Source organism: Acinonyx jubatus, chromosome B2 (assembly GCF_027475565.1).
Source record: "Acinonyx jubatus isolate Ajub_Pintada_27869175 chromosome B2, VMU_Ajub_asm_v1.0, whole genome shotgun sequence".
NCBI lineage: Eukaryota > Metazoa > Chordata > Mammalia > Carnivora > Felidae > Acinonyx > Acinonyx jubatus.
This window is the reverse complement of record NC_069385.1, coordinates 70362394-70386108: the sequence shown is the minus strand read 5'-3', so window position 1 is coordinate 70386108 and position 23715 is coordinate 70362394. Positions and strand designations below refer to the sequence as shown.

The following is a 23715-nucleotide window of genomic DNA, read 5'->3' as shown; positions in this document are numbered from 1 at the left end:
CAAAAAAGAGCTTTCAGGCACGGCCATGAGGGGTCCCTGAGAAGCACAGAGGCTGGCTGGTCAGGAAGTGTAAGGTGGGCCAAGTGTGAACAAGGCTGGGACAGACCAGAAGTTGATTTGAACTTGGGGACAGGACTATGATGAGGTTTAAAAATTTCCAAGGAGCTAACGAAAAAAATTTTTTTTAATGTTTATTTACTTTTGACAGAAAGAGACAGAGCATGAGCAGGAGGGGCAGAGAGAGAAAGAGTCGCAGAATCTGAAGCAGGCTCCACGCTCTGAGCTGTCAGCACAGAGCCTGATGTGGGGCACGAACCCACGAACCATGAGATCATGACTTGAGACGAAGTTGGATGTTTAACTGACTGAGCCACCCAGGTGCCCCTCAAATGTTTTTTCTTACGTTATATGAACCAAATGCCAATTAGTTCCAAGCAACTACTTTCCAAGGTAATGTTTGGGATGTTTGCTTATTCGCTACTTAATTCAAATTCTAAAGTCATTCACTGAACCAAGTGGACAATGACTATAGAGCCTGCAAGGACATTTCAGTGTGCACATAGGGAAGAAAAACAATGCTTAGCACTTGGGGCCACAGGAGGGTGCTCTGAGCAGAGGGAGCGGGCTCTTTTGGAAGGAGGCGTTAGGAACAATTATAGACCCACAAAGGAAAATGCCAACAGTGGCTGGCTTGCCTGCCCTATCAGCAAGATACTCAAAGCTGGGTTACTGACAATATGAATCCATGTTTCATAGGAAGGAAAAAAAAAATCTAGTTATATCTGAAGGTTTCAGGTACATGAGCAACCAGAAGGTTTTAATGGTTTGGAAATGCAGATAATGTAGAAACAGTGATCATTTTCATGACTAAGAAGAAAGAAAATCAACACATAGCAAATTCCCACTTAGCTGGAATACAAACAATCAAAAAGGCCAAACAGCAGATTTTTGTGCGATGTCTATATAATGTACCTCTTGCTTTAAAGAGTCCCTAATACCAAGGAAATAAGTGATTATCAGGGATTTGATCTAAAGAAACTTAGTTATGCCATATGCATTTATATCCTGATTTCCTTTAAAATTTACTGTCTTGTTATTGTAATATGATAAATAACTCAAGGATTTCAGAGTGTGAGGAGTTTTTATAGGTAGAAACCGGAGCTCAGAGAGGTTAAGTGACTGGATCAGGATGCCACAGCTAACCAGGGGCAGGCCAGGGCTTTTGGGCACACAGTCAAGGAAGTCTCGAGATGGGGCTGTCAACGAAGAGAGACTAAATTACATAAAATATGATTTTCATTTATAAATATATTTTAATATAACCTTTTTCTTTAAAAAATTTTTTTTAACATTTATTTATTTTTGAGACAGGGAGAGACAGAGCATGAACGGGGGAGGGTCAGAGAGAGAGGGAGACACAGAATCTGAAGCAGGCTCCAGGCTCTGAGCTGTTAGCACAGAGCCCGACGTGGGGCTCAAACTCACGAACCGTGAGATCATGACCTGAGCCGAAGTCGGACACTGACTGAGCCACCCAGGCGCCCCTTTAATATAACCTTTTTTTGAAAATCAGTAAAAAACATAAATGAAGTAGCTCTCAAAAAGATACAGATAATAAATAAACTATAAGCCACACCTTCTCCCCAAGACCATTCTGGATAACTGGAAGTTTCCCAAATATTTGCAGGGAAGTCCAGAGTTGGAATAAATTGCAAGGCATTCTTGGTGCCCATCTAGAGAAAAAAGAGTCTTACATTTGATGAATGCCTATTATGGGATAGAGACCATGCTGAGAAATTTTATGTTTATCGTCTCACCTAATGACAGGTTAAGTGTTCACCCAATTGACCTGGATGAGGAAACTCCAGCTCAGGATCACACCATTCCTTGGCCTTCCTCCATTACTTGGTACATAAACTTCCCTCCCTACACCAGTCCCAATTACCAATTTGTCCTTTTGCTTCTAGTATTGGGATCTTTCTACTTAAGATTTCTTAGGGGTGTGAAGACTGATACTGGAGCCTTTCATGTGGGTACATAAAAAAGAATACTAATGTGAAAATGTTGAGCGCTTATGCAATCCTTGCTATCAGCTGGCCGCTCTCCTGCTCTGCAGGGTTAACAGCAGATGTTTAACAAGGGACTGGATCTGGTGACCACCCTCCCCTCCAAGCCCCCATGACTTGTTTGCATATTTGTTTCTTATGTTGAATTTGGATGCCTTTCTGTGGAGCAGGTGCTTGCTCCACTGCTTCCTAGTGTCTTATACACAACCTGCTTTTATTTATTTATATTATTTTCCAGGCCTCTGGAGGCATTTGGATTTGTGAGCCCTGGGATTTAATGCTAGTTTTACTCATTAGCACCTCACATCAGGGTCATAGGGTCTCTGGCTTCTTTCAGAGTTGCTGTGAAAAGCTGATGAGTTGCTGTGGGTCACTGCACAACCCTGGAGCTCTGTTCGCATACACTGTGGATTTGAGTTGTACCTTGGGAAATTGTGCAGTGCACAGCCTGGCCCTAGTGTTACACACTGTGTAGATGCACAAGGAAAGATTCTGGACCTGAACACAAAGTGTAAGGCTGCTCAGTGTTACCCTTCGTCCCATGTAAATGAAGGGGAGGTACGATGATGGAGGCAGCGGGGTCCTTGGGTGGCTCAGCTGGTTGAGTAACCAACTTCGGCTCAGGTCATGATCTCATTGTTTGTGGGTTCAAGCCCCACGTCATGCTGTGCACTGACAGCATGGAGCCTGCTTTGGATTCTCTGTCTCTTTCTCTCTCTCTGCCCCTCCTCCACTTGCGCATGTGTGCGTGTGCTCTCTCTCCCTCTCTCTCAAAAACAAATAAACATCAAAAAAAAAAAAAAAAACCAACAGGGGGAATCAGTTGGACTATGTCCAAATTACTCCTACAAAAAAAAATTTAAAAAAAAGACTATAGAAATAGAGGAATTGTATCCACAGTTCGAAGGGTGACCAATTTAATATTCTGTCATTATGAAGCCCATCTTTTGAGTTCGTCCAGCTTAGGCTGTCCAGCTGAATGTCAACTCTCAACAGAATGAGTCCAGCTACTAGTGTCCCTAAAGTACAGACATAACTGTGCTCACTGAAGTAATTAAGAAACATGAGTAGGGTATTTTCAACAATGGTGAGAAAAGCAAGTTTACACTTCTTAGAATCCTACTATATTAACTGTGAAAATTACTGACTCCTTTAACTTTTCCCCCAAGCAAGGAATGCGCTGTGAATACTTTCATTCTTTTACTCTCAAGGGAAATCAAGTGCTCCTTCAACCATCTGAAAGAGAAAAATCATAGCCACAAGTCCCAGTGACTCAGATCGCACATCCAGGACTGTAACAAACTTTGGCTATACTACTCAAAACCTGAAGAGTAAGTGAACTAGAAACTATGAATGACTGTGACATTCAGTTCCCTTCAAGAAAGACACTCTGCTCCGATTCATGCCTCTGAGATTTTAAATGCATCACATAGAAACTGGCTATGCCACAAACTTAACAGTGTTGGTGACTTGGACATCAAGCCCTTGGGCAGGAATGTGGGCCAGGGTCCACCTTCTAGCACCTACTTAGACAACTGTCTACAAGTTAGTAAGCCTCCACGAGCAGCCACACAAACAAAGCAAACTACTATACCTCCTCAGGCAAGCTGACCACCAAGTCATTTTTCGTCTGTCCAACCAGCGCCTGCCAGAAGTATTCACTGCATGCGGCCAGCACAGCCCGGTGGGCCCGGAACTCCTTCCTTTCCACGATCAGAGTCACGTCACAGAGAATATCCTTTTTCCGTTGGTCATTGAGGCCCAGGAGGATGTTGGTGCAGTGGACTGTGGACTCATACACATACATGGGGGAGTCAGGCTTCTCATCCACAGACATGCCGTTCACACCCTGAAAGAAAGAAAGGCTGGGTCAGCATAGCTACCTGAGTCGGATACAGAAGGTGAGAAGAACATCATGGTTCCTGTGTCTCACTGCCATGAGCTAGGCAAAAGGGAGAATTGTCCATTAGCATATTCATGATCAGCATAATGAGCTCACAAAACATATCTGGAAAGTCACATTCAACAGCTGACTTTTATACTTTCCACTTACTGGATCCTTTTACTTTATGGAAAACAAAGCCAAGTCTCTTAAAACACCCCAAACATTTAAAACACATACGCACTCTAAAACTTGGTAGTTTTGATTTTGTTAGCCAACCGGAGAGGAACTTCCACATATGCATAGTCCCAATTCAAGTATTAATTGAGCTTTGTGTTAAGGGGAAATGAATCATTTTAAAGTATCTGCAATGCTCTCTTGATGAAGTACATGTAAGCTCCTAGGTTGATATTTAGCTAAGATGCCAAGAAGAACAGGTATCTGATCACAAGACACAATTTAACAAGTGAGGTAAACTGTATGTGTTCCAAAGTGTAGATATGGCCAGCTATTGCAATTGCCCTCTGCCACTTTAAGACAAAGCAGAGCGAACATCATGCTACTGTTGCGCATGAAAATCTCTTGAAAAGAATTGTGTGTCATTATCCCAGCAGACTGGATATTCATCCTGATGAAGGAAAAACAATATATCACATTAAGAGTCACAAGAAAGATGTATTCCACAGTGAAGATTACTTTTACAAAAGGGTTCTTTGCTGTAAGAAGTGTCCACTGATGCACTTTAAACAATAGTATCTGTAACTAATTTGCATAACATAGTTTTTCAGTAATGACTTCTACTAGTATGGATTCCAATAAAGTTTTACTTTCTTTTTGGCTTCATTCTTATTTTAATAACTTTAACACACAATAAACTACATGTATTTATAGTGGGTGGTTTGATAAGTTTGGCATATAGCCACAACCGTGAAACCATTAATCACGATCAAGAGAGGGAACATAGCCTTCACGACCAAAAAGTCTCTTTATGCCCCTGAATAGTCCCTCCCTCCCACCTCTCTGTGGTCCACCCCCTTGAAACAACAGTTTTGCTTTTTGACACTATATATTAGTTTGCATTTTCTGTATCTTATATAAATGGAATCATACAGCTTATATTCTTTTATGTCTGGCTTCTTTGACTCAGCATAGTTATTTTGCAATTCATCCATGTTGCTGCATGCATCAAACATTTGTTCCTTTATTGCTGAGTAGCGTTCCATCGTATGGATACAGCACAATTTTTTATCCATTCATCTACTGGCAGAAATTTGGATGTTTCCAGTTTGGGGCTATTACAAACAAAGCTGCTCTGAGTTAGTGTATAAATCTTTGTATGAACATGCTTTCATTTCTCTTGTGTAAATTCCTAGGGGTAAAATGGATGGATCATTTGGTATATGTAACTCTAACTTTTTTTTAAGTTTATTTATTTAATTTGAGAGACAATGAGCAGGGATGAGGCAGAGAGAAAGGGTGGGGGTCAGAGGATCAGAAACAGGCTCCATGCTGACAGCACAGAGACCAATGCAGGGCTCAAACTCACAAACCGAGAGATTATGACTTGAGCCGAAGTCAGTTGCTTAACCCAATGAGCCACCCAGATGCTCCTGTAAGTCTATTAAAAAGTGACTGTCCCTGTTTTATACAGTGGTTGTATCATTTTGCATTTCAACAGCAGAGTATGAGAGTTCCATCCTTGTCGCCACTTGTTATACTCAATCTTTCTAATTTTGGCCATTCTAATAAGTATTCTGTTATATCTCTTTGTGGTTTTAATTTGTTTTCCTCTAATGACTAAAGATGCTGAGCATCTTTCATGTGCTTATTTGTCATCAATTTACCTCCTTTGGAGAGATGTCTATTCAGATTATTTGCCCATTTTCTATTGGGTTGTTTCCTTGTTATTGAGTTTTGAGCATTCATTATATATTCTGGATACAAGTCCTTTATCAGATATGTGATTTGAAAGTACTTTCTCCAAGCCTGTAGCTTGTCTTTTCTTTCTCTGAATAGTGTGTTTTGAAGAGCAGAAAGTCTTCATCTGAAGAAGACCAATCAAGCAATTTTTCTTTTATGGATCATGCTTTGGTGTCATATCTTAAAAAAAAAAAACTTGGCTTAAACCAAGGTCACATCTTCTGTACCTAATTTATACCTAATATATATATTTTTAATTTTTTAAATGTTTTATTTATTTTTGAGAGATAGAGAGAGACAGAGCATGAGTAGGGGAGGGGCAGAGAGAGACAGAGACACAGAATCTGAAGCAGGCTCCAGGCTCTGAGCTGTCAGCACAGAGTCGGATGTGAGATCATGACCTGAGCTGAAGTCAGACGCTTAACTGACTGAGCCACCCAGGTACCCCTATACCTAATATTTTTTAATGCAATTACAAATAGTTTTGCTTTTTAGTTTAAATTCATGATTTTTCATTGCTAGTATAGAGTAATGCAAATGATTTTTGTGTATTGATCTTATATCCTGCAGCTTTGCCTAACTTATTAATTCTCATAGGCTTCTTTCTTTCTTTCTTTTTTTTTTTTTTTTTTTTTTGGTACATAACATAGATTTTCTACATAGAAAATTATGTTATCTGTGAATGAAGACATTTTACTTCCTTTCCAATCTGAATGATTTCAACGTCTTTTTCTTGCCTTACTGCGTTGTCTAGAACCTCTAGTGCAATGTTGAATAGAAGCAGTAAGAGCAAACATCCTTGCTGATGTTAGGGGAACACTTTGTCCTTTCACTGTTATTTTTGATGGTAACTATAGGTGCTTCACAGACGCCCCTATTAAGTTAAGGAAGTTTCTTTCAATTCCTAGTTTGCTGGGAATTAAAAAAAAAAAGATCAGGAATGGATGGTGGATTTTGTTAACTGTGTTTTCTGCATGTATTGAAGTAATCACATAGTTTTTCTTAAGATGTTAATATGAATAATATGATTGATTTGAGTATTAAATCAATCTTACATCTCTAAAATAAACTCCACTTGACCCTAATGTACTTGTCTTGCTATACATTGTTGGATTCATTTTTCTAACATTTTGCTAAGAATTTTTGCATCTATGCTCAGTAGGATATTAATCTGTAGTTTTCATATATATATTTTTTATTTTTTTTTTATTTTTTTTTCAACGTTTATTTATTTTTGGGACAGAGAGAGACAGAGCATGAACGGGGGAGGGGCAGAGAGAGAGGGAGACACAGAATCGGAAGCAGGCTCCAGGCTCTGAGCCATCAGCCCAGAGCCTGACGCGGGGCTCGAACTCACGGACTGCGAGATCGTGACCTGGCTGAAGTCGGACGCTTAACCGACTGCGCCACCCAGGCGCCCCTATATTTTTTCTTAAAAAAATTAATTTATTTAAATTCAACTTAGTTAACATACAGTGTAGTATTGGTTTCTCACATATATTTTTAATCAGGGTAATGCTGGTCTCACAAAATGAGCTGGAAAGTATTTCTTCCTCTTTAATTTTCTAGAAGAGTTCTTGTAGAATTGGTATCATTTCTTCCTTAAACATTTGGCAGAATTTACCTGTGAAGTCACCTTGACCTGGAATTTTAACTACAAATTCAATTAAAAAAATTGTCATATTCATTATCAAAAAGTTGTACATAATATTTCATTATTTTCCTTTTAATATCAGAATCTATATTGATGCTCACATTTCTGATATTGGGAATTTGTGTCACCTTTCTTTTCTGATCAGTTCAGCTAGAGGTTTATACACTGAATCAATATTCAAGGAACTAGTTTTTTTGTTAAGTTGATTTTCTTTATTGTTCTGTTTTCTCTAACATTGATTTCTCCTCTCATTGTTGTATCATTTCTTCTGCTTACTTTAGATTTAATTTGCTCTTCTATTTATATTACATTTATTATTTTTTAAATTTTATTTTAATTCCAGTATAGTTAACATATACTGTTACATTAGTTTCAGGTATAAAATACAGTTATTCAACAATTCTATACATTACTCAGTGCTCATCATGATAGGTGTACTCTTAATCCTCTTTACCTGTCTCACCCATTCCCCCTCTGATAACCATCAGTTTGTTCTCTATAGTTAGGCATCTGTTTTTTGGTTTGTCTCTTTTTTATTTTGTTCATTTGTTTTGTTTCTTAAATTACACATATGAGTGAAATCATATGGTATTTCTTTCTCTGACTTATGTCACTTAGCATTATACTCTCTAGATCCATCCATGTTGTTGCAAATGGAAAGGTTTCATTTTTTTTTTTTATGGTTAAGTAGTATTTCATCACACACACACACCACATCTTCTTTATCCATTCATCTGTCAATGGACACTTGGGCTCCTTCCATAATTTGGCTATTGTAAATAGTGCTGCAATAAATATAGGGGGGCACATATCCTTTTGAATTAGTGTTTTAGTATTCTTTCAGTAAATACCCAGTAGTGGAATTACTGGACCATATGATAATTGTATTTTTAAATTTTTTACTAACCTCCATACTGTTTTCCACAGTGGCTATACCAGTTTGCATCCCCACCAGTAGTACATTAGGGTTTTTTTTTTTTTCCACATCCTCCCTAACACTTGCTGTTTCTTGTGTTTTTGATTTTAGCCACTCTGACCAATGTGAGGTGTTATTCCATTGTAGTTTTGATTTGCATTTCCCTGATGATGAGTGATGTTGAGCATCTTTTCATGTCTGTTGGCCATCTGGATGTTTTTGAATAAATGTCTGTTCGTGTCTTTGGCCCATTTTTAAATCAGATTATTTGGTTTTTGGGTGTTGAGTTTTATAAGTTCTTTATATATTTCAGATACTAAGCCTTTATCAGATAAGTCATTTGAAAACATCTCTTATTCAGTAGATTGTCTTTTAGTGCTATTGACTGTTTCTTTTCCTGTGCAGAAGTCTTTTATTTGGATTAGTCCCAATAGATTATTTTTGCTTTTGTTTCCCTTGCCTCCGGAGATATATCTAGAAAAATGCTGCTAAGGCTGATGTCAGAGAAATTACTGCCTGTGCTCTTTTCTAGGATTTTTATGGTTTCAGGTCTCAAATTGAGGTCCTTAATCCATTTTGAGTTTATTTTTGTGTATGGTGTAAGAAAGTGGTCCAGTTTCATTCTTTGGCATGTAGCTGTTCAGTTTTCCCAATACCATCTATTGAAGAGACTTTTTCCCATTGCATATTCTTGCCTTCTTCGTCAAAGATTCATTAACCATTAATTTGCTCTTCTTTTCCTAGTTTCCAAAGGTGGAAGTTGAGATAATTAATCTGAGATCTTTCATCTTTTCTAATAAAAGCTTTAGTGCTATACATTTCACTCTAAGTAATGCTTTAGCAGCATCTCACAAATTTTGAAATGTTTTTATATTCATTAATTTTAAAAGCCTTCTAATTTTCCTTTTGATTTCTTCCTTGATGTATACATTATTTGAAAATGTTATTTAGTTTCCAAATGTTTGAAGAAGATTTAAGATATCTTTCTCTGTTTTCTGATTTATTTATTTATTTATTTATTTAAAAAAAATTTTTTTAACGTTTATTTATTTTTGAGACAGAGAGAGACAGAGCATGAACGGGGGAGGGGCAGAGAGAGAGGGAGACACAGAATCGGAAGCAGGCTCCAGGCTCTGAGCCATCAGCCCAGAGCCCGACACGGGGCTCGAACTCACGGACCGCGAGATCGTGACCCGGGCTGAAGTCGGACGCTTAACCAACTGAACCACCCAGGCGCCCCTGTTTTCTGATTTAATTCCCTTGTGGTCAGAGAACAAACTTTGAATGACTTCAATCCTTTTAATTTACGGACACTTGTTTTATATCCCAGAATATGGTCTATCTTGGTAAATATTCCATATGTATTTGGAAAAAAATGTGTGTTCTGCTGTTGTCTGGAGTGTTCTGTAAATGTCAACTACGTAAAATTGTATGATAAGTATTGTTCAAATCTTCTCTACCTTTGTTAATTTTCTGTCCATGGGTTCTATCAAGATATTGAGAAGAGGCACTGAAATATCTAACTATAATTGCATATGTGCCTATCAGTTTTTGCTTCATGAAACTTAAAATCCTGTTATTAGATGCACACATGGCTAGAGTTTTTATTTTCTCTTGATGTATTTATTCCTCTACCACAAAATGACCTTTTAATTCCTGGAAATATTATTTGCTTTGAAATCTAATTTGTCTGATATTAATATAGTCATTTCAGCTTTTTCTGATTAGTGATAGCATACTATGTCTTTCTCCCTTCTTATCTTTTTAACCTATTTGTGTCTTTATATTTAAAGTGTATTCCTTTCACAGTAATTTTCATCTCCGAAAACTGTGGTTGTCATCTCTAAAAATTCAGTATGGGTCTTTTTTAGATCTCCCATATCTCTACTTAAGATATTTAATCACTCATGGGGCACCTGGGTGGCTCAGTCAGTTCAGTGTCCAACTTCAGCTCAGGTCGTACTCAGGATTCATGAGTTCAAGCCCCACATCAGGCTTGCTGCTGTCAGAGCACAGCCCACTTCAGATCCTCTGTCCCCCTCCCCTCTCTCCGCCCCTCCCCGGCTTGCGCTCTCTCAAAAATAAATAAAAATGTTTAAAAAAAAGATATCCAATTACTCCTCTAACTTTTTGAACATTTGGAATACTGTTATAATAACTAATTCTGTTAATTCCAACATCTGTGTCAGTTCTGGTTTAGTTCTGATTGATTGATATTTTTCTTCATTATTAGTCACATTTCCCTGCTTTTGTGCATGCCTGGACAGTTTTGATTGAATGCCAGACATTGTGGGTTTTACCTTGTTGGATGCTTGATGTTTGTGTGTTCTTATTAACATTCTTAAACTTTGTCCTAGGACTCAACCCCTTGAATTATGGGTTTTCTAGTCTGGCTGATAGGAATGTGTATTATTCCTGATCCTCTGTGAGCTCTGAGTACTGTTCCTTCTAATTGTTTTGGGTGACTGTTTTCCCATTTTTGGTATTTTTCTAACACACATATGCTAATGAGTACTCTGCAGAATATTTAAGGAAACCCTCTGCAGATCTCTGAAGTTTTCTCTCTGTGAAGCTCTCTCTTCTTTGCTACTCTGCTTTCCAAAGTATAGCCACCACACTCTCTCCAGACTATTAGCTCTGTCTCCTTAGCTCAGGAGTCAGTCAAGATCTTCTTTGGTTTCTCTTTCCCCTGTCATTGTCTGGAAACACTCTCAAAACAGTAAGCTGGGCTCAGCTTATTTTCCTTCTTTTAGAGATCAATGTCCTTTGTTGCTTTGTGTCCAATGTCTTGAAAAGCATTGTTTGATATATTTTATGTTTTTATAGTTGCTTCAGGTGGGAGTAAATTTAGAAAATCTGGTACCTGTTATTCCCTCTTGGCTGGAAGTAAAAATCCTTGATTTAGTCTTTATGTTATAGGTACACCAAATATGTTACAAATAATAATTTATCACATTGCTAAACATACAGTGTAAACTTCACTTACTATAAATGAGGATTTGTAATACCTACTTACAAAAATATTTCTGCAAAAAAGAAATTTTAGTTCTTTGTATTACAATAAAAGATGAACTATCTGTAAGCTTTATTTTCTGGAATCATTTTTTTGTGCAATAAGCACAGCTTTTTATTTATTATTATTTTTAAATGTTTATTTATTTTGAGAGAGCAAGTGAGAGAGAGAGTGAGCATGTGCATGCAAGGAGGGAGGGGCAGAGAAAGGGAGAGGGAGAGAATCCCAAGCAGGCTTCATGGTCATTGCGGAGCCTGTGCAGGGCTGGATCTCACTACCACAAGATCATGACCTGAGCTGATATCAAGAGTCGGACACTTAACCAACTGAGCCACCAAGGCACCCCGAGAATAGCATTTTAAATGAGACAATTCAGTTACAATGACCATTAAGCCATGGAATAAACCTGAATTTACATGGCTTTTGTCTTTATGACTAGTTAATTGCTCCTAAATTCTTTTTTTAGTAAGAAGACAAATATTTCCTATCCTGGCTTCTTTTACATGAAATGCTTCCAGGATTTTCTTATCTCCCATATAGGGTCTCAAGTCTGATTTATTTTCTCCATTCTTAGTTCTCAAATTATTACTCTTTTTCCAATCACATTCAGTTTTCTCAATCAGTCTGTGGAAATTTGTTTATTTATTTACTCATTTAAATCACAATGGCTTACATATAGCAGGCAGTATTCAAAACTAGGTGGAAAAATTAATGTTCTACAATGTAAATGTTATACTCAATTCATAAGAAGGAGGAGATTTATAAGAGATAGTTCATTTTTCCAATCCATTTGTTGTGTAATTGATACTAATGCACTTAACACCAAGAAGCCAGAAGCTTGCTATAAAGGATTCAAAGTCTACACAAAATGAAAGAAAATCCAAAGAGAAATGAAAGTGAAGTGCAGTGGAAAGAGGAATATACCAGGGATCCAGGTCTTTTCATCTGGCTCTGGCACCGACCAGCTTTGTGGATTCTGGATAAACTGTCTAAATTTCTCTGGACCTGCTTCCATATTTGTAAAATGAAAAATCTGAACTAGAGGGTCAGCAAAGTTCTTACATATCTACAATTCTAGGAGTCTTAGAGTCTATAAAATACCGTATTGGTCACACAAAGTGGGTCACTGTTATTGTAGTTGAGAGAAGCTAGCTTTCTTTGACCTTATAAAGACCATTTATATACCTTCTTTTATTGTTGTTGATGTTGCATGGCTTAAAAAAAAAAACCTACCTCTGAAGAGGTGGTTACAGGGAATGGGGTAGACAATATGCAAGGAAAAAACAATGCCTTTTTGGAGAGAAGGAACCATAATCCCAACCCCTGCTCTCACAGGTTCCAAGTTAGGAAGGTCTGTCTGGATACACCATGATATCCCTGAGTAAATGGAGAACAAGTCCCTTGAGGTGAAATTACCTTTCAGAAATGGAGAATCCAAATCTAGGAAGACATTTAGTGCAACATGTAGAGCTGATGCTATTAGCTCTTTCAGTTCTGGACATCTTAGCCCATAGGTTTATTCTGGGAACCATGGCTGAGTAACGGAGTATAAACTAAAAGAATATGTCACCTGGGAACCCAAAGTGCAGTTTCACTGAGGTCCGAGTGGGGGCCTGACTGCTATAGAGCAGCACTGGGTAAGGGTCTACCCTACTACGTGGGGAGAAGTCCTAAATAGTGGTGAAGCCAAGGCAGTGAGTGGACTCTCAGATTCCGTTTCACAAGCAAGATGGTTTCTTTCTGGCTTTAAGACAGCTGGGCAGAGGGGGCTCATGAGATGACTCAATATCCTGCTAATAGGGCAGGTTTGGGAAAATAAAGGGGTTGTAGCAATTTATGCTCCCCGAGTCAATGAAGACACTATGAACATGAACTGCTTTTTGGGTTAAACCTTCCAGAGAGTTTTAAGACACTTAAAACAGATTAGATCTGTTCGTTAAATGGTATAATCTAAAATCTATCATTCCCAGGAAGCTGTTGCTAGACTTTAACCTGTCTGAGGATTTTCATGCTTTTATTACATTATTCCTGGATAATCCTTCCTTATGCTATGCCAGCACCACTCTCTTCCTCTTGGCCTTTACATTCCTATTGGATCTTATCACACCCCTCACTGTTGGCCCCTCTTCAAGCATAATGGAACATACTGTTTCTTCTTCTTTTAGAAGTCAGTCAGCCTTTCTCATCCTCCAGTTATCATGGGTGCTCTTCTAGGAACTCCCTCCAATTTGTTTTTGACTCACCAATACCAACCTGAATTCTGTTTCTCCTATCCCTGCATTATATCCCACTGAGTTTCTTTTTTTTTCACTTGCCTTACTAATATTAATTAAAAAACATCCCCCTGCCCCCAATGCAGCAAATCCTGAAATCTACAGCAGGACCCATGGGATCTAAGAATGAAATACTTTGTAGTGAGTAACTGAGCCCAGAATAGCATGTAGGAGTCTGACAGCCAGTCTTTACACTAAGCATTAGACAATGTGTTAAAGTGTGTAGACATTAGCTGAAATCAGATTGTAAGGAAGCTTTCCAAAGGTTCTGATTTGGGTTTTGGCTGGATCTCATTCTTCTTTCTCTAGGCCAAAAAACCCAGCTGCACATGTACATACACATATACCCCAATCATCTTATCATATGGTTCAGCAGTAAAAGTTAATTACTATTATTTTATCATAATATGCTCATTCCCTCAAAAAACTACACAGACCACAGCTCTCATCAGTCAAAGATGTAATATTAATGAATACAGACTTGCTTATTCACTTACTCATTCAGTCTTCATTCATTATTGGTTCATATTCAGAAATCAAAACATCTAACACTTAGTTCTGAAGGTTAAAAGTATAAATTGAAAAACCAAGAAGAAAAAAAATCTACAGTGGGAAATCTGAAAAGCTAAAATTCACAAAAAAGTAGTATGTTAGGTTTTTCAGACAACCTGTCATGTCTAGAATGGCTCAGATGAAACGAAATGAATACACCTTGCAGGTAATGAAAAAGACCAAATTACAAACCATTTCACTTGAAATTCCAACCACATTTCCCATAGAAACAGGGCACTAAATAAATACTTTTGTGAATCAAACACTAAACTATTTAGTAATTGCTGACTAAATTCCTGCTCTTATCAAGCATGCTTTTTTTAAAAAAAGTTATTTACAATGAAACTATAAGGGTTAGTTTTTATAAAAGAAAGTTATCAAGTCTATAGAAATTTTAGAGTGCGTAGTGCCATTAAAATTACTAAGTTATTGCTTTTGGACTGGAAACACTTTTCAATCTCATCAAGACTCAAACTTCTTACTTAAAGTGGAAAACAATCCAATTTCAGTATTTTATAATGGAAAACTGGAGTGCCTGTCATTTAATGTCTCTAATGCCTTAGATAGCTAAAGTAAGGGCCTGACATTGAGCAGCTAAAACGTTCTGTGTTCTTTATTTACTCAAACACTCCATCTGCGTGTGTGCTCGTCAGTGCCAAGGGAACTGAAATTTAAGGCTGCTGTTAGAAGGAAGCACTTGCAATTGTATCATCAAATCCTTAATAGCTCTGAATGGTTTTTGTACTTCAACATAAACTTCCATCTTCTTTGACCTTTCAGGAGGAAGTTCAATTTACTGACATAGTTTGTGACAATGGTTTTTACTGTACAGCTGAAAAAAAAAAAAAAAAAAAAAGAAACCCAAAAACATAAAGAGTTTAGGGACAGTTATCATAAGCCCCAATTTTGGAGTGATTTTTGTTGATGATGTTGTTGTTTCACTCATTTTTAAAAAACAGACCAAAATAAAAAATAACCCAAGCTTTCTAAATATCTAGTAATAAAACAGTGACAACTACTTGCACGTCTGTATTTAAATGTGAACTATATGGAGAGGCAAGGTATGATACGGAGGCTGGGCTAGAAGAAGTATTGGAAGGCCGTATGTATTAACGTAAAGGTAATAAAGAATTAAAGATATTTTACACATCCACCAAACTGGAAAGAATTACAAAGTCTGGCAATTTCAAGTGTTTGTGAAGATGTAAAACAACAGGGACTCTCATACATATGCACTGATTATGACCCAGTATTTCCATTTCCAGGTTACGCCTGAGACACTCCTGCACGTCTGTGACAGGAACTTTGTATAAGAGTGTTCACAGCAGCGTTCTTCAGCATTGCTCCCAACTGGAAACAGTATGATGTCTGTCAGTAGCTGAATGAACAAATACACTGAGGTATATTCATATATTCATATAATGGAAAGACACAAAGCAAGTTAGAGCCACATGCAACAACATGGATGAATCTCACTAATCTAATGTTGAAGACTGAGCTGGAGAAGCAAGACACAAAATAATATACACAATTGGGTTCCATTTATATCAAGTTCAAAAATGGGCAAAACTTAAATATCTAGGTATACATATGTAGGTGGTAAAACTATAAAGGAAAGACTCAGAACAGAAGTTCCATTTGTGGGGAGAGAGTTATAATTGGACAGTGGTACTGGGGGGAGGGGCTCAGGGGTGCTGTCATAATGTTCTATCTCTTGACTTTGATATGCATTCACTTTGTGTTAAATTATGCATTTGTCTCATGCACTTTTCCATATCTACATTATATTTTGTAAGTAAAAAAGAAAACCCCACTCCAAATTAAAGATCGTAGGAAAGGATTAACAGTTCAAGTTACCTGCCTCACGTTCTACCACTTAATCATGAAAGCCCTAGGGTGGGCTTTGGGCTTCAAACGAAAACACATAAAATCTGCAAAAACGGGCCAAATGTGGGGATGAGGCCCTTCAGGAGAAGGTGAGAAATCTGAGGTTGGCTTTTGCTTTCAAACAGGACTCTTTTCAGAGATCTTATGTTTCATCTTCTCTTGTGAAAACCAAATCACATCAATGCACTTCCATGTCCTTATCTATAAAATGAGGAAATGGACTAGGTGACCTGCAAAGTATTTCTAGTTCTAATTTCTATGGTTCTATAAAAGTACAAAAACTTTTGGAAAAACTTCAAACATGAGCTTCTGTAACTACAGTTCTTGAGAAGGCTATTTTTGAGAAGCTAGAGATGGTCAGAATAACACAGCTGGCTGGAAGGGAGAAACGCCATCGCGTAACTTCTGGGAGTCATGAAGCAGAGAGGAAGACTTGCCCAATAATGCGATGTGCAGGACAGGTTCTCAGAGGCTGTCTTAGATATATGGCTATGGAATCAAGGGTGGGGGGTGGTTCATCAACTCCTCCTGAGTCTCCACCCAGTGATGTCACGTGAGAGAACACTGTTTAGGGCCTCAGGGAAAGCTACAGTTTGGGTTTAACAATAACATAGTACATACAGTGTCATCTCCAAAAGTAGATGAAAGAAATTACATGCTTTGGAATCAGTGGGTGAGAAGGACTCCATGCCAGGCTGTCCAAGATATGCCAATTATTGTTAGTGGAGGCTGGCCATGATGGGGGTGTGTGTATGGTTAGGGAGAAGAACGAGCAGGCAGAAAGTATGGAATTAAGGACTGGCAGATTTGGATACGTGGCCCTGTGATCATCTACCCTGCTTCTCTTTTCTATATCTTGATGCTTGTTTTTGGTTCTTTTGAGATAGTCCCCCAGCTAAGGGTGTAGCCAAAGCCCCCATTTATTCTGCTGGGGTAGGTCCTTTTCTACCCTTGACTAGTTTTCTTTTCTATCTTGTCACTTCCAGTTTGTCTCTTATACCACTTCTTTGTATCTATGTTCTCCATTTATATTCATTTCTCATACATCAATCTCTGCTTCCTATTAGCATTTGCTTCTTGCCTTATTAGGAGGTAGAGGACAGAGAGAAGTCATTTCGTTTCTACATTTTTCTTTATCAGGGCATCTGTGTGAAATACTCTCTCCCAGTATCCCCTTCCCTCCCCTTCTAGCCAGAGAATATTACCCTAGAGCTTCATGCTGCTAATGTGAGAGAAATTATGAACAGTGATTAGGAGGCTAAATAAGGGTGGTGGAACCTATTTACTTCATTAGGTTCCTTCAGGGAAAAAGCAAGGATGGGAAACTAAGAGATAAGGGTTAATACTAAAAGAATAAAAGATCCATTTGACTCAGAGCAATCTTCAGTCTGCCTGGATTCTATCAGACACCCTTCTCCATGGGGAAATCATTAGAGAGAAATGACATGCAAAGTACGCCATAAAGCATCTGAGTCAAACCAGAGGGAGGATGACTCAACGGATCATTTTACATTTTAATAGAAGGCACTGCAGATTTGTACCCAGTGCACAGTTCAACACAGGGTGCACATCCCCTCCCCAAAACTTCTCCATCGGGTGGGAGGGGAGTTCCCAGAACTGACAGAAATTATTCTGTCTTAGATAAGAACCAAGTCAAAACTCGCAACAGAGAATCAAAGACTAAGAAAAGACAACAGATAGTCAAATGCAGAAAAGAGGGGAGACTGCAAGTCTGTCTGATTCCAACTTCAGCATTACTGTCAAAACTAAGACTGTCAAAAACTGAACTCAGTAATTCGTGGACTTCCAATCTGATGAAGGGTGGGGGGAAGAAAAGGGAGTGGCAGAGGGAAGCAGGAAAGGAAGGGGGAAGAAAGGAGAAAAGAAAGAAGAGAACATGTAAGTGTTATAAGTAAAAAAAAAAAAATGCTCCTTGAATTAGCTTCAAAAGGTACTGTGTAATACTGCCAGAAGTTTACCCACCAGGTCAGTGCCCACGCTCGGCCTGGGTGTGCACACGAAGTCAAGAAACCATATTAGCGATGCCAGAGTTCCCAGCATATTTTCTGGGCTAGTTTATTGCTGGTAGGTTCTAACAAGTGCAACCTGCCAAAGGTAAATTCATCTGAAGAGGAGTCATAATGCTAGAGACTGGATTTTCAACTCTCTTTCTCAAGGGGGTCAAGTCCAGATGAGGTTTGTGTCTGCCTGTACCTGAAGGGGATCTATGGTACATCCCCGTGATCTTTATCAATGCTTGTCCCACTTCCTAAGTGGGCACACTGTTTATGGGTGGGAAAGAAAACAGAAGTTAGTTTCCAAGCCTTAGCAGAAATACAGATTTCACAGAAAAGGTTCTTAATAAAAGGAAACTTGTTTCTTTCACGTATTAGGGTATCTTGGACAACATGATTCTGTTCTGAAATATCATCTCTGCAGGGATGCAGGCTGGAATGGACAAAGTTTAGATTGCAAGATGGTTCACCTGGTAACTAAAACAATCAAAACTCAGCACTCATGGCAGGCAGCATCTAATCAGGGCAGAGGAGTCCTCTGGCTCAAGGGTGATTTGGGGAAGTGCTTTGGGAAAGGTTTGTGAGTTTTCACTGAAGCCTCAACACCCTTACTCCTATTTTTTTCCATTTAAAAATGATTAAAACCATGAGACTAAGACCACTGGTCGGCAGTTTGTTAAATTCCACACCTGGTAATAAAAGCACTTGAACCATCTGTCACAATGCAGGAGACTGAATGGAGTTGGAATATTAACACACAGGTGAAATGTTCTCCAGGGAGTCTGAGGAAAAGGCAGGAGTTCAGAGGAGAGAGATGGGGGGAAAGGAGTGCTTGGAGCCTTCCAAGTCCCTGTCTTGCCCTTGGCAGCATCTCAGAGTGATGATTATTGTTACCAAAAGGCAGGGACACAAATGCTTCAGGACATCGAATATGCTGTTCAAAATAGAAGTCCTATTACAGGCTTACACCACCACCAGTCACACACACCACTTGTACCCCACAGGATATGCTTCAGATAAAGCAAAGTGTACTGAAGAAGAGACTGTTTTCTAACTCACTCATTATAAACAGTCAAAACCGCACTGCAACGGGGGAGAAAATACCTTCTCTCCACATGGCCAGGAAGGGGTTTGACAAGGGCCAGCCCTTTAGCCAGGTGGTAGTGGACAAGCACAGAGAAGCCCCCACAATCACCAGGTGGGAAGAGACTCCTCAGCACTTTCTGGACTCTGTAGTGCACCAGTTTCCCATTTCTCCTTTTATCCCTCAGCAGAGGGGCCTCCTTTTGAGTCCTGCTCTTCCCATTCCTAGCTGTAGGGCTTTGGGTACATTAATTAGATTCTGCAATCCTTGTTTTTTCCATGTGCAAAATGGCTGTGAGGATTAGATGAGCTGAGGATACAAGGTTTTTAGGACAGCCTTTGTTTTATAGTAAATGCTCCACAAATAAAAGCTATTATGAGAGGAAAATTAATTTCTTTGTACATTATGTAAATCTGTAATTCTGCACAGGCTGAGGGGTTCTTATATTGAGGCAAACCTGACTGCATGAGGAATGAGGCACATCTTCGTTTGCCAGATTTTTCTGCTTAAACTTGGGGAAAGGCCAATTTGCTTGACTTCCATCCATGGCCTATGAGAAAATAATAGGTCAATGTGTGGGATCTGGTGCTTTCTGGTCTTCAGCCATGACACCACTGCAGCCTTCCCTCTGTAACCTCCCACAATGACCGTGAAGGTCAAACAAGGCAATAGATCTGAGAGCTCTCAGAGAAGTACAAAGTACTTTGCTTGCATCAGGAATTATCCTCACCACCATTTGACTAATTCTACACATAATTATATCAAGAATGTCTGCTCTTATGGGCACTTAACCCTGATACATTTCTCTTTCATGCCAAGAGAAAGCATCTGGCAGATGGGGGACTTGGACTGATTCTCGTCTAATAACACTTCCAAAAGATTCTATCCCTTTATATTTGCTAAAAGTGTGTGCTTTGAATAATCCACCTTCCTATTACAGGCTTCTTCTGTTTTCTCTCTCCGCTACCTTTTGCTGATGTTTCATCCAAATCAAACTCTTCCTCCATCATGAGATGCTGTGTGATGTAGTGGTGACAAACCAGTCTCTAGAGTCCGTCTGCTGGTATCTGAATACTGACTGCTACACCCCCTCAGACAAATTGTGTCAGCTCTCAGTAAGGATTCCTCATCCGCAATTCTGTTGTCATGAGGAGTACATAATTTAAAGCACAAATATGCCAAGTGCCTAGAACAATTCTTGGAGTATAGTAAGCACTCACTAAATACTGTACATATTACGGTTTTTGGAGAGAGTATAGTGGAATGGTTGAGAATGCGGGCTGTGGAGCAGGCTGTCTGGCTTTGAATCCTGACTCTGCCACTCACCTCTGGAAAACCTCTGGCAATGGGAGAAAGACAGTCTCTTCAACAACTGGTGCTGGGAAAACTGGGCAGCCACATGCAGAAGAATGAAACTGGACCACTTTCTTACACCATACACAACAATAAATTCAAAGTGGATGAAAGACCTAAATGTGAGACAGAAAACCATCAAAATCCTAGAGGAGAAAACAGGCAGCAACCTCTTTGACCTCGGCTGGAGCAACTTCTTACTAGACATGCTGCCAGAAGGAAGGAAAAAAAAAGCAAAAGTGAATTACTGGGACTTCATCGAGATGAAAAGCTTTTGCACAGCAAAGGACTACAGTCAACAAAATGTTGCCTACAGAATGGGAGAAGATATTTGCAAATGACATATCAGATAAGCAGTGACCATCCAAAATCTTCCCAAATTCAACACCCAAAAACCAAATCATCCAGTAAAGAAATGGGCAGAAGACATGAATAGACATTTTTCCAAAGAAGACATCCAGATGGCCAACAGACACATGAAAAGGTGCTCAACATCACTCATCATCAAGGAAATACAAATCAAAACCATGAAGAGATACCACCTCACACCAGACAGAATGGTAAAATTAACAACACAAGAAACAACAGGTGTTGGTAAGGATGCGGAGAAAGGGGAACACTTTTGCACTGCTGGTAAAATGCAAACTGGTGCAGCCACTCTGGAAAATAGTATGGAGGTTCCTCAAAAAGTTAAAGATAGAACTATCCTACAGCCCAGTAGCTGAACCAGTAGGTATTTACCTAAAGGATACTAAAATGCTGATTTGAAGGGCACACGCACCCCAGTGTTTATAGCAGTGTTATCAACAACAGCCAAACTATGGAAAGAGCACAAATATTCATCAACTGATAAATGAATAAAGAAAATGTGGTACACAGACTCACACACACACAGACACATACAATGGAATATTACTCGGTGATCAAAAAGAATGAAATCTTGCCATTTGCAACAACGTGGATGGAATAGTGTGTATTATTCTAAGCAAAATAAGTCAAAGACAAATATCATATGATTTCACTCATGTGGTATTTAAGAAACAAAACAGATGAACACATGGGAAGGGGAAAAAAAGAGAGAGAGAAAGAGAAACAAATCACAAGAGACTCTTAATCATTGAGAACAAACTGAGGGTTGATGGAGGGGGGTGGGTACGGGATGGGTTAGATGGGCGATGGGTATTAAGGAAGGTACTTGTTACCATGAGTGCTGGGTGTTGTATGTAAGTGATGAATCACTGAATCCTACTCCTGAAACCAATATTGCACTGTATGTTAACTAACTAGAATTTAAATAAAAATGAAAGAAAAAACCCTCTGGCAAGACACTAAACTTTTCTGTGCCTCAGTTTCCTGATTTGTATGGAAAGGGTATGATAAAGAGCATCTGTTTCATAGGCTGTGAGGAGTAAAACACTCCACATGATTGTTCACGAATTCATTAATTCACTCATTCAACATGCAGTAAATGTTATATAAAATTAGCTCTTCTTTATTACCATGCCAACTATTTCCATTCACCTTTCACTCCCAGACTGATAATGGCTTGTCCTTTCACATCAGTATCTCCTGCTTTCAGTCCTGCCCACATAACTCAGACTCTCTCTGCTGCCTTCCTAGCTCTTGGAATTACAATAGTTCTCAAACTGCATGGATTTAGGGTAACTGGGGTGGGGCTGGAAATCTGCAGTTTAACCTCCACGGCAGCTGATCCAAGGCAGCCCTACAAACCTGGAATGTCTGCCCTGCCACTTCCAAGAACTACAGAGAGGACTACTTAAGTCTTACTTATGTACTCACTTCCTTCTCCATCTCCTTATATGTGCAAGGAAGGTAAGACATGCCTCCCATGAGACTGTCATGTGATTTCAACGTGATGGCTCACTTCCTGACCTCCCTCGGGTCTTTGCTCAGATGTTACCTTCTCAGGAAGGCCTCCTGGACCACCCTACTTAAATCCCAAGCCCAGATTCCTGCCTATACTTTTTGTTCTTCCTCCCCTGCTTTATGTTACTTTTATTTCTGCTGAGGTCTCCTTCGAACCTATTTTTTCGCACATCTTTCTATACACTCTGGAGCTGCCTGGTCTTTCTGGGCTTCCAGGTTGCCTTGCCTATCCATTTATCCACAGAAAACTCAGTCTATTGTGAGCAACGCTAATGTTAGAGGAAACTAATGATGTAGCCTCCAAGACACGCAACTCAGATAATGGGAAGGTACAAAAGCTATAGGGAAAGATTGGACTGATAGACTGAAGGAAAAGCTAACATCTGCAGAGTTTCTCAGTGGAAAGGTCTTAAGTGTACTTTATTTCCAAAGCTTTCTGGGCCTAACCATTCACGAACAGTGAGACCTATTCTTTCTCTGTTGTTCTGTACAGTGTAGATTTGTACAGAGTATAATTTAGCTGTTCTATCCTGGTAACAGCCTCCTTGCTCCCACTTCTGAAAGATGGCTCTGATTTTCTGCAAGTTCACAGCCTCCCACCTCAAACTGCCAAGCCAATCATGCCTTCCCTTTCAGCAGTACCTAAGCCTCCAAGCCTTGGGGAGATTATGGCCACACAGGACCCTTGATGGCATCCTCAGGACGACCATGTTTTTCAGAGTGTGACTGTTGCCCGGGCTTCTGTTGCTCTGGAACCATACAAAGTTCTGGAGGGCTTGGGATTGAGAGAAGATGGGAAGAGGAGGTTTCTGATGTTCATGTCAAAGTCAGACAAGCAACTCTCCCTTGGAAACTACAGAAATAGGCCTTAATTCTACTTACAGTGGTGTGATGACAAAGTCCTCTTTAATAATTTAGAATTTAGAATTATAAGACATTCGTGCCAATGCAAACCAATGTAAAAATAAACTACTCATGATTTTCCTAGGAAAAGTGGAGATACACAGCAATCCCCAGGAACAGTCCCCTGTGGATGTTTTTCTGATCAGCTTAGAAAAGCACTGATTAAAACACAGCATATGTATTATAAAGTTCCGTATCACAATCCTTCAAAATTCTTTGGAAAGAAAGATGTTCACCTGTTTAAAAAAATAAAAACAAACCGTATGTTTCTAAAGGAGACACTTTGAAAACCAAAAAAAAAAAACAAAAA

At 39.1% G+C, this 23715-nt stretch overlaps 1 protein-coding gene across 8 annotated transcripts in view; it reads right to left on the bottom strand.

Annotated features, from left to right (window-relative positions):
* The window catches only part of BACH2 (BTB domain and CNC homolog 2), a 354258-nt gene that overhangs the window by 75747 nt on the left and 254796 nt on the right, over window positions 1-23715 (bottom strand). For all 8 annotated transcript variants that reach the window (XM_053222463.1, XM_053222465.1, XM_053222467.1 and 5 more), the window contains one exon: window positions 3661-3915. In XM_053222463.1, the coding sequence (XP_053078438.1) occupies window positions 3661-3903 (243 nt within the window). In that variant the 5' untranslated portion in view covers window positions 3904-3915. The remainder of the gene's footprint in view (window positions 1-3660; window positions 3916-23715) is intronic.